General features: G+C 39.6%; 1 protein-coding gene across 1 annotated transcript; it reads right to left on the bottom strand.

Annotated features, from left to right (window-relative positions):
- Window positions 1–12,904: 12,904 nt before the first annotated feature.
- On the bottom strand, window positions 12,905–13,333 carry LOC138887599 (uncharacterized). Its single transcript, XM_070169364.1, has one exon. The coding sequence runs from the start codon at window positions 13,331–13,333 to the stop codon at window positions 12,905–12,907; it is 429 nt and encodes a 142-aa protein (XP_070025465.1).
- Window positions 13,334–13,688: the final 355 nt, after the last annotated feature.

The raw sequence follows: 13,688 nt of genomic DNA on the forward strand, positions 1-13,688 counted from the left end.
TTTGATATAATTGTTTATGTTAAGCATGGGGGACAAAATGTAATGGGGTGTGGGTGATATAATTGTTTAATATAATGGGGGACAAGACATAATATAGTGGATGAGAATATTGTATTTGTTTATGTTAAGCATGGGGGACAAGATGTAATGGGGTGGAGTTGATATATTTGTTTAATGTAGTGGGGGATGAGTGAGAAGATAATGGGTTTGGTAGGAGAAAGTGGTTGATTTATTAATTGATTAAAGGGTTTTGGGATGAGATATAAATAAGAGAACTTGATCAGATTTTTGTGAGAGAGAAGACAGATATAGAGAGAGAAAAAAAAGCTGAATATTTAAGAGAGAAAGAAAATTCCGAAAAATATTAAAACTTTCAAGAAAAAAAAAGAAAAAAAAAATACAAATAAAAAAGGAGCTGGAAATTACAAGAGAGGGTAGTACACACCTGATAAATATTCTGATATACGGGTTTAGAAAAGAAGGGTTAAACATTAATTAGCCTTTCAAAATCTGAAAATTCCCTTGGTTTCTGTCTGTTGTTTATTGTTGGTGTTTCTGGATTTTATTTTGATTTTCAAATCTGTCACTGGGATTTCTGTTGACTGGATTGCTGGTTATTATTGTTGTTGTTGTGTTACGTACTACGTGACTGACTTTCTTCTTCTTATATTGACAATACCAGGTACACAACTGTAATTTTGGCCTTTTGTAAGCTGAAAATGAAGAATGGAAGTTTAAATGTTTAATTTAGTTTTTTTATTTAATTGCATTTATGTTATTTCATGTATTATTATTCTGTAAATCGCCGTTGTTTTGCATAATTAGGCATATTGTAGCAATGTATTAAATAATGCTTTGCTTTAACCTGATTATTAGGTAGTATATATTTAAGCATGTTCATTACTGATTAAACTGTCAAATAATTAAAATAGAAGAAAATAACGTAAGAATGGCTTTATTAAATCAGTTTGGCAAAATTGATTAAGTTCCTTATTCATAAGGGTTTTAGTATCGCGAACGTTAAGTTAATTGGAATCATGTAGCTAAATTCAGTTAAAACATGAATTAATTTTGCGAATCAAGTATTAGGACATGATTTGAATTAAAACAAGGTTAGTTAAGGTTAAATTATTTAATTTTTAGAAATACGGTTTAGTAATCAAGATTATTTCTAATTTTCAGTATTTGTAAATAATTAATTTCAATAGCTCAAGTCATCTAACAATATGATTTTTAATCCGACTATGGGATAATTAGTATTTTGTTTTTAAAAAAAAAAATTATTTGACAATTCCATGTTGTATTTATAATTATAATTTTTATTACTTTCCATTAATATTTGTTTTTCTCTTCTATTTAATATGTTATTTTTAAGTATGTAGAGATTGATTTTATATTTATAGATAAACTTAGTAATAATAAAAATGTAGTCATTAAAGGATATTCATAAAATAAGGAAGGATTTCGCTAAAAATAAATAGATGTAAACAATACAAAAATTTGCAGGATTCTCCAATCTCCTTTATTTATTTTTTTTTAAAAAAAAAAATACTTAGATCCTGGGATGGGCCGTTTAGTAAATTTCACGGTCCTACCTAAAAGTATAATAACGCGTAGTCTTTTGGCGCATATTTAATAAGGTTATTTTCTTAAATATGGGTGTGCATTTATGTAACCCAAATCCCGATCTTGACGGAGTCAAAATGCGTCAACAAATCACGTGTACACTGGTTGTGACGTGGTTCGAGATGCATTTTCACGACGTTGCAATTCTTGTATAAAATAATAATAAGAATAATGATAAAAGCGGTTAAAAGTTAAATTTTGCACATAGGTTCAACATGTATTAAATCAGATAATCAAGCCAAATATGACAGTTGAGCGACCGTGCTAGAACCACAGAACTCGGGAATGCCTAACACCTTCTCCCGGGTTAACAGAATTCCTTATCCGGATTTCTGGTACGCAGACTGTAATATGGAGTCATTCTTTTCCTCGATTCGGGATTAAAATTGGTGACTTGGGACACCCTAAATCTCCCAAGTGGAGACTCTGAAATAAATAAACAAATCCCGTTTTGATTGTCCTTTAATTGGAAAAAACTCCTATGCCCCTCGTGGGGGCGGAAAAAGGTGGTGTGACAACTGCCTTCTTTTTGCATGGGACTAAGCCCTGTCCCGCATCCTACATGAGACTAAACTATGTCTCTATATTGCACGAGGCTAAGCCCTGCCTCCATATTTGCATAAGGCTAAGCTCTGCCTTTCACTTGCATGGGACTAAGCCCTATCCCAAACCCTGCATGAGGCTAAGCCCGGCCTCTATGTTTGCATAAGGCTAAGCACTGTCTTCCATCTGCATGGGACTAAGCCATGTCCTGCACCTTGCATGAGGCTAAGCCCTGCCTCCATATTTGAATAAGGCTAAGCACTGCCATCCATCTGTATGGGACTAAGCCCTGTCCCGCATCTTCCATGAGGCTAAGCCCTGCCTCCATATTTGCATAAGGCTAAGAACTGCCTTCCATCTACATGGGACTAAGCCCTGTCCCGCATCTTGTATGAGGCTAAGCTTTGCCTCCATATTTGCATAAGGCTAAGCACTGCCTTCCATCTACATGCGACTAAGCCCTGTCCCGCATCTTGTATGAGGCTAAGCTTTGCCTCCATATTTGCATAAGGATAAGCACTGCCTTCCATCTGTGTGAGACTAAGCCCTGTCCCCATCTTGCATGAGGCTAAGCTCTGCCTCCATATTTGCATAAGGCTAAGCACTACCTTCCATATGCATGGGACTAAGCTCTGTCCCGCATCTTGTATGAGGCTAAGCTTTGCCTCCATAATTGCATAAGGCTAAGCACTACCTTCCATCTGCATGGGACTAAGCCCTGTCTCGCACTTTGCATGAGGCTAAGCCCTGCCTCCATATTTGCATAAGGCTAAACACCGCCTTCCATTTGCATGGGACTAAGCCCTGTCCCAAATATTGTATGAGGCTAAGCCCTACATCCATATTTGCATAAGGCTAAGCATTGCCTTCTATTTGCATGGGACTAAGCATCGTCCCTCCTTGCATAAATGTTGCTCTAATTCGGTACTATCTATTTGCTCTTCTGTCGGGCTAGGCTCTGCCCTCCATTTCACAAGAATAAGCTTTGTCTTGTTAACGGCATATTATTGCATCTCATGGGTTGAAATATCGCCAATCTGTCCCAAGGTTTCATAGTCTAAAGGTATCATCCTTATAGTCGGAAGACACCATGCCATGGCCTGAGGATCTCTCAAATTTGCATATCATTATTCAAAGGATTCATAGTTCGGAGGCACCATTTTCATGGCCCAAGAACATCATTTCATGCCATGTGAATCCCTCACTGAACAGTTCATGGCCCAGGACATCGTGGTCTGAGGACGTCATCCTTAACCGTCAGAAGACAACTTTCGTGGTCCATAGGGGATCAGCATCATATTTAATTTCGCACGAATTCATATATGTAACATCTCTTTATCTGCAGGTGACCAGTAAGCAACCGCTATCCCAGCAAGAGTGACCTCGCTCCAGTCCCTTCAACTATCTCAAACTTGACCGTTCACCATAACCACTCTTTCATCCATCCCGAAATCTCATGTTCGTTCTCGTAATGACTTCATCGGTATATTTCGCTGATGGATCTGGAACTACACAAGCCTGGTTTTTGTGAAACTAGGGATATATAGGCAGCTCAAAGACCAGGGTTCGGCTTATATTTTTCAAAACATCCTATTTGGTCAAAATTGGCCATCATTTCTTTATTTGAAAATTCTTTCATCCTTCCCGGGTAAAGTGGGGTAGCTGTTAATACCCAATTTTTCCCTATAATAGTTTTAAAATGCATATATATCTTCAAAATCAGGCATTAGCATCAGTTGGTATTTTTCCACAATTTCTACACTTGTTAATTAATTTGCTTAGCATTTTACCGTTAATAAATAATTGTAAAATTGCATCACAGATAAACTTAGAACATGTCTTGATTTAATATTACTATTATGGTGGTAATGCATCTAAACTATTTCATAAATAGCCAAATTGGCACCTTTTGGCTATAATTGCAATAACTTTGCAATTATAGCCCATGCGTACATTTTTGTATTATTTTACAAGAAATTAGTCCTTTGTATTTTTAAATCCTAAATAACTATTTTTAAAACATTTCTATGCATGAAATTTATTTTTTATAATTAGTAGTTATTTTAAAAATTATTTTAATCAATTGTTTGGTGTATTTAACAAATATCCTCTTTTATTTCATTTTTAACCTAAAATCTACCAGCCCAAATACCTTTATAAGTCAGCCCAAAAGACCTTAGGCCCAAACCCCTTACCTACCCGGCCCAATTCTTGTTGAATCCTGGCCGTCCCAGAACCTTCCTACCATAATTAAACCCTAATGACCCCCCTTATACCCTCTCATTCATATCCTCTCACCTGTCGTCACTCACCTCTCCTCACCTCAAATGCTCTCTAATCTTAACCCTAACGCACCCTCGCCGTCACTTATCCACTGCAAGCCATGGTGGCTTCTCACCACCCCAGGCCTATAATGGCCTCTCCTATGATGGGTACTTCCGTCTCTAAGGTCCTTAAGGGACCATGGTTAGTCCACTTACGCCTTTGGTTCTTTCTCGCCGGTTTCAGGCTATTCTGGTTCAATTTCGAGTAAGAATTTCTTATTTTCATATTGAACCTATGGAGTTCTAAGCCTATGTCTTCATCTTTGTATTATTTCTTAAAACCCAAACTTCGTTCTTTGAACTTCTCAGATCTGTACACATCTGAGATGGATTGAACTTATTTTAATTGTTTTTATGAAAATCTTTTGGTTTTACGAGTGGCTTTCCATTTTCTTGAACTAGGGTTTCCTGAAAATCCTTTTCTCCAAAACATTTTTTGACTTTGGATGTTTGATACTCTATTCTTATGTTCTTTTGACCGATTATGTTGGGTTTGCCTCAACCCTAACTAGTTTATTCTAAAACCCCATTTTTGACATTTTTTTCTTTGATTCTGAGTTTGACCACATTACTTGTGCACCATTTTCATTCTATGCTTTGATTCTTATGATTTTCCTTTAGCTTAATTCGATGCCTTGTGATTTTTACCATAGTATATCTCTATTAGGGTTTATGATTCGATTCTAGACTGATTCCATGTGTTTATACTTGGCCTACTTGTTTATTAATGGAAACCTATATTATTCTCCCTAAAATCAGTATTATTTGTTTGAATTTTGATTCACTGATTTGCTCTATTAAGACATATGTGTTGGTTTTGATTATTTCCCTATTTTACACCTTCTAATTATTTTCTTACCTTATTAGAATCAACTATGATACTTGCAGATTCCTTAAAATGGTTTCCTTAATTAAACCCTTGTTATTTACCCCTAATTGCCCATTATGTGCTTAAGTTTTACTCGATTCTTCTTTCCTTAAATATTGTCCTACCCTTTACTGTTGGCTGATTACCCCTTAATTAGGGGAGACCTACCACCTACCAAATGCTCCCCAGCTCGAGGAATATTTTGGCCGATAACCGACTTGGAAATATTACCCAATGCCTCCTCGATGGCCTCTTCAGCTTGAGATTGGACAACGACAGCGCCAAGTTCCAACATGGAAGCCACTGTCTCTGCGATATAAGGGAAGATCATGTTTTCCCCTCCCACGGATGCTATCAAGGAATCATTTTTCTCCTAGAGTCAAGGATGCTAAGTCAGCTTTAGGTTCTTCCATTTTGCCCTTCTTCGATTTCAAAGGCTCGGGCAACGAATCCCTTCGTCTTTTTTTCTCTTCGTCATGTCTCGGGGTATCTACTTCACCAATCTGTACTCCCCTCGTCAAAGGGACATTCCCCAGACCTGCACAAATGCAAAATGTAAACATAGGGGGTGAGGATTGTCGCGCCCCCTTTTCCTTCGTAGGGTCCAGGTTTCGACATTCATGGGGAACAACTCGTTTCCTTTTGGGAATTGGGTATTTGAAGAGTCACCACCTAACGGATTAAGGTGTGTTAGGACACATAGAGTGATTAACTCATGTAACTAGTTTGCATTACCAGATAGGCTCGAAAAAACCTTGAGGGTAAGATGTTAGGCACCTCGTGGTCCACAACGGTGGGTCTCGGCCAAACTTAAACTACGTGAATTAGTCATTTTACAACTAAGAAGTCTTAGCACATATTTGCAAACAAAAGTGGTTTCCACAGTCTAAATACATATATGGCTAGATAATAAAAGTAAAAGAGGTTTGGACGGCTTAAACACACATATATGTAAAGAAAAGGGAAGTTTAGATAATTTAAAAACATATAGGATTTGGGAAAGGGAAGTCCTAAGTTGGTTAGCCTACAGGATCAATCTGTGCAATGCCCGCTAATCGTCTTCAACTAGAGGGATACACGTGACATTAGCACGCAGGTCATCATATCCTTTTACTACCCATTACTATCCCCTTAATGTTTATATAAGGGAGTTTGATTAACGACCTCTAAGCGTGCTGCTACCTGTCCCTTCCTTGTGGTTCTGGAGGAGCATATGACCTCTAAATCTGGGCAGTTCTAGACAAACCTAAGGTATATAAAAGGCAAAAATCTACGCGACAAACAAATAACATGTAGGACAAGCAAATAGGGAATAAATAGTTGAAAGGCTCATGTTTACCTCCGCATATATATAGGCAAATAGACAACACGTCTTAATAAGCTGATTTTGAAGAAGTTCATAAAGCCTAGGAATATCATATCTAGATGAATGTTACAGATATAGGATATGTAATATTTGTTTTAAGGGATGTGGCAGAATCCTAACCAGTTTTCCTAGTGGTTTTATAGCATGTTAAGCCTGTATAATTTCACACATAAACAGAACTGGATTTTACAGTTATTTAATGACCTAAGATTGCCTAAGCATGTGTCTATATGCAATCACAATCTTGGAATTAATTAAACATATTGATGTGAGTTAATACTATAGGCATGTTAATCTAAGTGACAAAGACTGATTTTAGGCATGTTGATAATAGGACGTGACATTTATGCGTTTGGACTATTTTTAAACCCTTTTGTAGATAGCTATTGATTTGATCGAAATAGATATGGTTCAGGAGATGACTACTTTTATTAAGGCAGGATTATTAATCTAATTGCAGGATCTCTAAGTGAAAGTACTTATGCAAAATCAAAGCTGGAATAGAGATATATGACATGTAGTATGTTGAAGTAATAAACGTGAATACCCTAAGAATAGGATGTCTAGAGTTAAGATTTAACATGGTTTTAATGCAAATAGACACACAAGTCCTAGAACATGATTTCTAGTGCAGATTTGTGTAATGTAAAGCATAAAAACATGATTTCTACCCAGCATTACCCCACAGTACCATACATCTACCCTCTCATTCACTAGTTCATACAATATCCATTTACAAATAATTATTACAGACCAGAATTGAATAAATTACATAAATGAAGTAGAAATTAAGCTATAGGGAGCCTGATGCAGGCCCAAAGCAAACCTGGGGTACTAAGCCTTCAGTACTCTCAAATGCCCAAGATTTCATTGCCACATTTGTGTCCAGATGTTTCAGAGTTCCCGACCTCAAGGATCCCGAGCAGTTCTCACACCAACACTTTCTCAAGTAAAGACTGATTATGTGCAGTGTGGAAGAGCCAGTCCTGATATGTCAGAATTCAAAGCGATCTCAATGATCTCTAAGCAGTCACATACAAGAGGGACATGACTTAATAACCAAAGAGTAAGTAAGAGTGGTTGACATAATTTTGAAAAGATTTTGGTAAACAGTATAAGAGGACACTTAGGATTGAAAGATTTTCTGAAAAACCAGAACTAGTTTGGTGGTAAAACAGCTTGAGAAAAGTATGAAAACACTTTGAAATTAGAACACAAATCACAGAACAACCAGATTCAAAAACACTTGGCAAACAGAGTCAATAGAGGGAGAGAGGGGTAGGGGACACATAGAATACACCTTAGTGTATAATGGAGCACATAAGTAACTAGATGCACAGAATTCTCAAGAGTTTGTAGAATTAATAAGTTAGTTACAAGGGTAGGTGATTGAGACATGGAGCAGGGATTACAGCAAGAACATGTTGAGAACACATAAACCTTGGACATGACCAAACACACAACTAGAGTTGCCTTAAGAGACTAGATGACTTAGCATGATCTCATTAGTAAGGTAGAGTAGGCAAGGACTTAAATAAACAAACTAGGTAAACACTACACAAGCATTCATAGTTTAGAGATGATACATATAGAACAAAATAGGGTGAGGCATGCTAGATAAAGTAGTAGACAAGTCATTAGACATACTAATAACAGATTGAACAGAACAAGGTTCAGACATGCTAGGTGAAGTAGTAAACATGCAATGTAGTTTGGACATGCTAATGAGTAAACAATATTGAGACATTCTATGTAAAGCAGCAGACATGCAATTATCACATATTGAATAAGACAGGATTGGGCATGTTAAACAAAGCGGTAAACAAGAATAAGAATGGAACTCACAATTGATGAACTAGGGCACATAAGGTTTAGATTTCAATAGTTAATCAGGGGCATACCAACTAGGAAGAAGAATACATAATGTAGAGCAAAGGTTGCGCAATGGTTAGCCTTGGCTTTCAGACGGCTAGGCTAATGAATACCACAAGTAACAGAGAAGAACAAAGAGAGCTTTTAGAATGTAAGTGTAGTGGTGAACTAATGTTCATGTCCAGAAGTGAGAATAGAGGAGAGTATATATAGTAGTTAGGAATTAAACAGAATAAGGTAAAAGATTAATTGTTCAGCAATTAGGAAAATTTACAGAATCAATCATGCATCCGGATGGACCCGGTTCTAAAACTCTTCAAGGACAAGAGATAGCCCCAATTGATCCCGTTGGTGTTATTGACGTGAGTGATTCTCCTCCGGGACTAACCTTGCCTCCTAGGGAAACGCAGGATGCCTAGAATAAAGAACCTTCCGATGTAGGGGTGCCCGTCCATGATAAAGATAAATTTGAAAGGCCTTTAGTTGCGCCCGGGAAAATCCCTAAGCTCGATGCTTCACTCATTTTCAGTGAGATGGACATGCTCTATGAGCATGTAGTTCTTGTTAATTCTGCCTATCGTCCTGAACTTCGTTTTTCTATCATGTCTCTTTCATGGTTCCAGGCAAGGGTGCTTTATGATCAGACTTTCACTCGGTTTCAAGCTAAGGTGACCCGCTACAAGCGTGAGAACACTCATCTTGCTGAGCAGGTTGTGTTGCTTTGTTTGCTTTAGTCTGAATATTTACCGGGTCTCAGCGTTTTGATACTTTTGAGCTGATTTGCATAGCTTGAAAAGAAAGTTGCTCTAATGAGGCAGGAGCTCCGAGCTAGAGACTCTGAAATTCTCGAACTCAAACGGCACGTGAGTGAGATAGCTTCCGACAGGGATACCCTTTAGTGAAAGATGGCCTTAGTTGGGCATCAACCCTATGATGCGAAGTTGAAGAGTGATAAGTATAGGGGTCTTCATACTGAGTTAGTTGTTGCGCTATCCGGCATCAAAGCTGAAGCCGAGGCGCTCATATCCTCGCATAAAAAAGATGTCGCTGTAGTAAATGCCCAAGCCAGGAGAGTGCTCGAGGAGGCTGAACTGAAGTTGACTCAATCTATGGCACATACTCGGTTAGAATCTCGGAGGCAGACTAGCGATAATATACATGCGGGGGGCGTTAATCTTCCTGCCGAGCTTGAGAGGGTGAAGACTTTAGAGAAGAAAGTTGCTGCCCTACTTGCTTCTGAAGGTGTGTTGAGTAGTGGCTTAGTAGATGACGAGGATGAAGGCGGAATCCCCACAGGGATAAAGGCCTTTGAAGACCCTGGGGCCGTGGCCAAAACCATCAGGGCACAACCCCCGAGGGAGCCGTCGAAGGAATAGACCCGACGGTAGATTTAGGGTTTTATTTGATCTCTCCCTTATAAGGGATTTATAGGTCTTGCAAATGTACCCTTGTGAGCAATATATATAGCAGGGTTTTAGTTTTCATAACTTCTCTTTCTTCTCTTTTTTCCTTGGCCTTTCATGGATAATCCGCGATGTTTTCCAACAATTGGTCCGAGATTATTGGACCTTGGATTAGACCCTTGGGTTTTTCTCCATTGCTGAGAGATTCGTGATGTTCGAAGGTAGACTGTTTGGGGCCCAGTCCCTGAGTCGGACTTGCCGGCCCTTAGGTTTAGAAACCAATCCTGAGATTTTTTGGGCCGGCTGTTGGGTAGGTGTGACTTCTAATCAGTCCTGAGACTTTTTTAGGTTGGCGACAATGGCTCTTACGCGTTGGGTCGATGTGACCTTTTAATTTAAGCCGACGTCAGCGGCTCTTATGCATTGGGTTGATACAACCTCTTGGTATAGGCTGGCGACAGTGGCTCTTACGCATTTGCCCTTAGGTTATAAGTTAACTATTTCAGGCTCAGTCTACGAGTCGGATTGCGACTCGAGCTCATTGACCCTTAGGTTTTCAAAATTTAAAGCTCACCCTTAGGCTTTTACACGTTAGGTCGGTACGACCTCTCATATGGGGTGGCGGCAGTGGCTATTACGCATTAGGTCGGTACGACCTTTTATATTGGCTGGCGGCAGTGGCTCTTACGCATTGGGTTGGCACCACATCAAATATAGGCTTTATTTTTCCCTCATTAAGGACTTTTTTAAAATTGTGATTGCCTGAGTCTTCGACGGTTTGATAAAAGCCTCAATTATGAGTCGTTATATGGCTATGAACGAGCACCTCAGGAGGTTTTGCTTGCTTGCTAAGTGTTTCAAAGCCTATTGTTTGGAGCTGACATAGTTGAAGCTTTTTTGCCTATGTGGAGGGTTGCCTATTTAACTGGTTCTTTTCGAAGTACTTTCGAAGTAATTGAAGGCCTGTGATTTTATAGTGACAGTCGGGTATCCCTAAATCGCATTAGTTTGGCTAGAGCCTTATGACCGTAGTCATTTTTGTATGGCCGTAGCCTTTTAGTTCCCGAATGAAGTAGTTTTGGCGTCTATATCGAGGGTATGCCTTTTTATGGGTCTTACAAGTTCCAATATATAGCCTTAACTTTATGGTCGGGATGATGCCTTTTTGTAAGGTCTTATAATTTTTACTTGCCTTACTTGAGGTCTTACAGTTTTGGTTACTTGGCACATGTATGGTTCATGTGTTGCTTGAGGTCTTACAGTTTTGATTACTTGGTACACGTATGGTTCATGATTTGCTTGAGGTTGTATAGTTTTTATTACTTGGTACAAGTATGGTTCATGCCTTGCTTGAAATCTTTCAATTTTTTTTGTGTTTCCTTATAAAGGTCTTACGAGGTCGAGGTTGCCCATATGGGATCTTATGGCCTCGGGTTTTGACAAGTCGATGGGATGCCAATTGGCGATAGTCCCCGAGACATTGAATGTTTTCTTCGCTCTGGAGCCGTTTTTGTAGACGTGACATTGCCTCATTGAGGGCTTACAAGTTTGAAGCTTCCGACCTGGGGGTCATACAGTTTCGAGTTTTTGATGCTAGTCCCCGAGTGTTCGGGACATTTTGGGCCCTGGAGCCATTTTTGTAAACTTGATATTGCCTCGTTCAGGGCTTACGAGTTCTAAGCTTTCGACACGGAGGTCATGCGGCTTCACATTTTTATGCTAGTCCCCGAGTGTTTGGGACATTTTGGGCCCTGGAGTTGTTTTTGTAAACTATTGCAAACTTCTTTGAAACGTGAAATGCATTGATGGAGGGGAAAGTATTCTTTGATTACTTGGTACAAGTATACATGTTCTCGCTATCAGGGGCTCGGTTATTCAATAGGGGAACAGTTCGTTCGACCGTTTGGCGCAGTACATCGTTTTCCTATCGGGACCCCATTTAGCATGTCTTGGCTTCTCCGAGGAGGTGACCTTCCTTATGTAGCATATATATGTTGCCTCGTTAAAAACCTTGTCAGTAAAAAACCCTTTTTTGGGATGAAAAACCCGATCGAAGGAAAATAGTGCAACACATGCCTTTGAAACCTAAGGCCTTTGAGCTTTCAGCAGTAGTAGCGTTTGAGCATTGATACATTCCAATTGCTTGGAAGCTGAGTTTGTAGGACCCTTTGCCAACTACCTCGAAGACGCGGTATGGTCCTTTCCAGTTCTGACCTAGCTTTCCTTCATTAGGATTTTGAGTATTCAATGTGACTTTCCTTAGGACTAAGTCCTCGATTCAAAAATGTCGGAGATTTGTTCTCTTGTTGTAGTATCTTTCGATCCTCTATTTTTGTGCGGCTATTCGGACCAGCGAGGCTTCTTACTTTTCATCCAATAGTTTGAAAGTAGTAGTCATGGCTTCATTGTTCGAGCTCTCGGTGGTGTGTCGGAATCTGGCAGTAGGTTCTCCAACCTCGACTGGTATCAAAGCCTCGACGCCATATACTAGGGAGAAAGGTGTTTCCCCCGTGCTTGATTTTGGAGTTGTTCGATATGCCCCGGAGGTGTCCTTCTCTATGCTGTCCCAATAGTAGCCTACCCTGGTTATTTTTCGAACAATGGAATTGGCACCGGAGTGATTTCCGTAGGTGCCCTCATGGATCTCTCGGAGCACATAGTTTGTGTCTCCCCGCTCCAAACATACTGCTAGGGGGGCCATCAAAAGTTCTTCTGTAAAGAGTTTTGTTTTCGGCGAGCGAGAATCGGGCCGCTTTGGTTCGCAGGGCCCTTGAATTTTTTGGGTCTATGGGTAGCTTCCCGCTTTCTAAAAAATTGATATATTTATTTCTCCAATCCCATGTTAGGATAGTGGATTTGATCTCGGTATGGCCTTCCAAGATCACTGATTTGGATGGTTGAACTATAGACCGGGGAGTATGTCATCTTCCTCGACAGACAATCCCAGGTTCTTCAGGGCATCAGCTTCGCTATTCTCTTCTCGAGGTATGTGGACCAGACTCCATTCTTTGAAGCGGTGCAATGTGACTTGAATTTTGTCTAAGTATCTTTGCATCCTGTCTTCCCGAACCTCGAAGCTCCCATTTACTTGATTTACCACCAGGAGGGAAACATATTTTTCTTCAATGACTTCACCTCTCAGGCCTTTGGCTAATTCCAGATCTGCAATCATAGCCTCATACTCGGCTTCATTGTTAATTAAGCTTGTGGTTTTTATGGATTGTCTAATCACGCCGCCTGTAGGTGGCCTTAGAACTATGCCGAGCCCTGACCCTCTTACGTTCAAGGCGCCATCAGTGAATAGGGTCCATATCCCAGAAGATGTTCCCATCTTTAGTAAGAGTTCTTTCTCGACCTCGGGTACAAGGGAGGGAGTGAAGTCGGCTACGAAGTTTGCCAAAATTTGAGACTTGATTGTCGTTCGAGGCTGATACTCGATACCATAACCCCCCCCCTCCGAGTTTGATGTCCAATTTGGCCAGTCGACCCGATATTTTGGGTTTATACAATATGCTTCGAAAAGGATACGTTGTTAAAATGCAAAAATGATGGCACTGGAAGTAAGGTTTCAATTTTCAAGATGCACTTATTAATGCAAGAACTAGTTTTTCCAGGTGTGGATACCTGGTTTCGGCATCACCCAGGGTCCGACTTACATAATAAATAGGGAACTACGTACATTGTTC

Source organism: Nicotiana sylvestris, chromosome 3 (assembly GCF_000393655.2).
Source record: "Nicotiana sylvestris chromosome 3, ASM39365v2, whole genome shotgun sequence".
Lineage (NCBI taxonomy): Eukaryota > Viridiplantae > Streptophyta > Magnoliopsida > Solanales > Solanaceae > Nicotiana > Nicotiana sylvestris.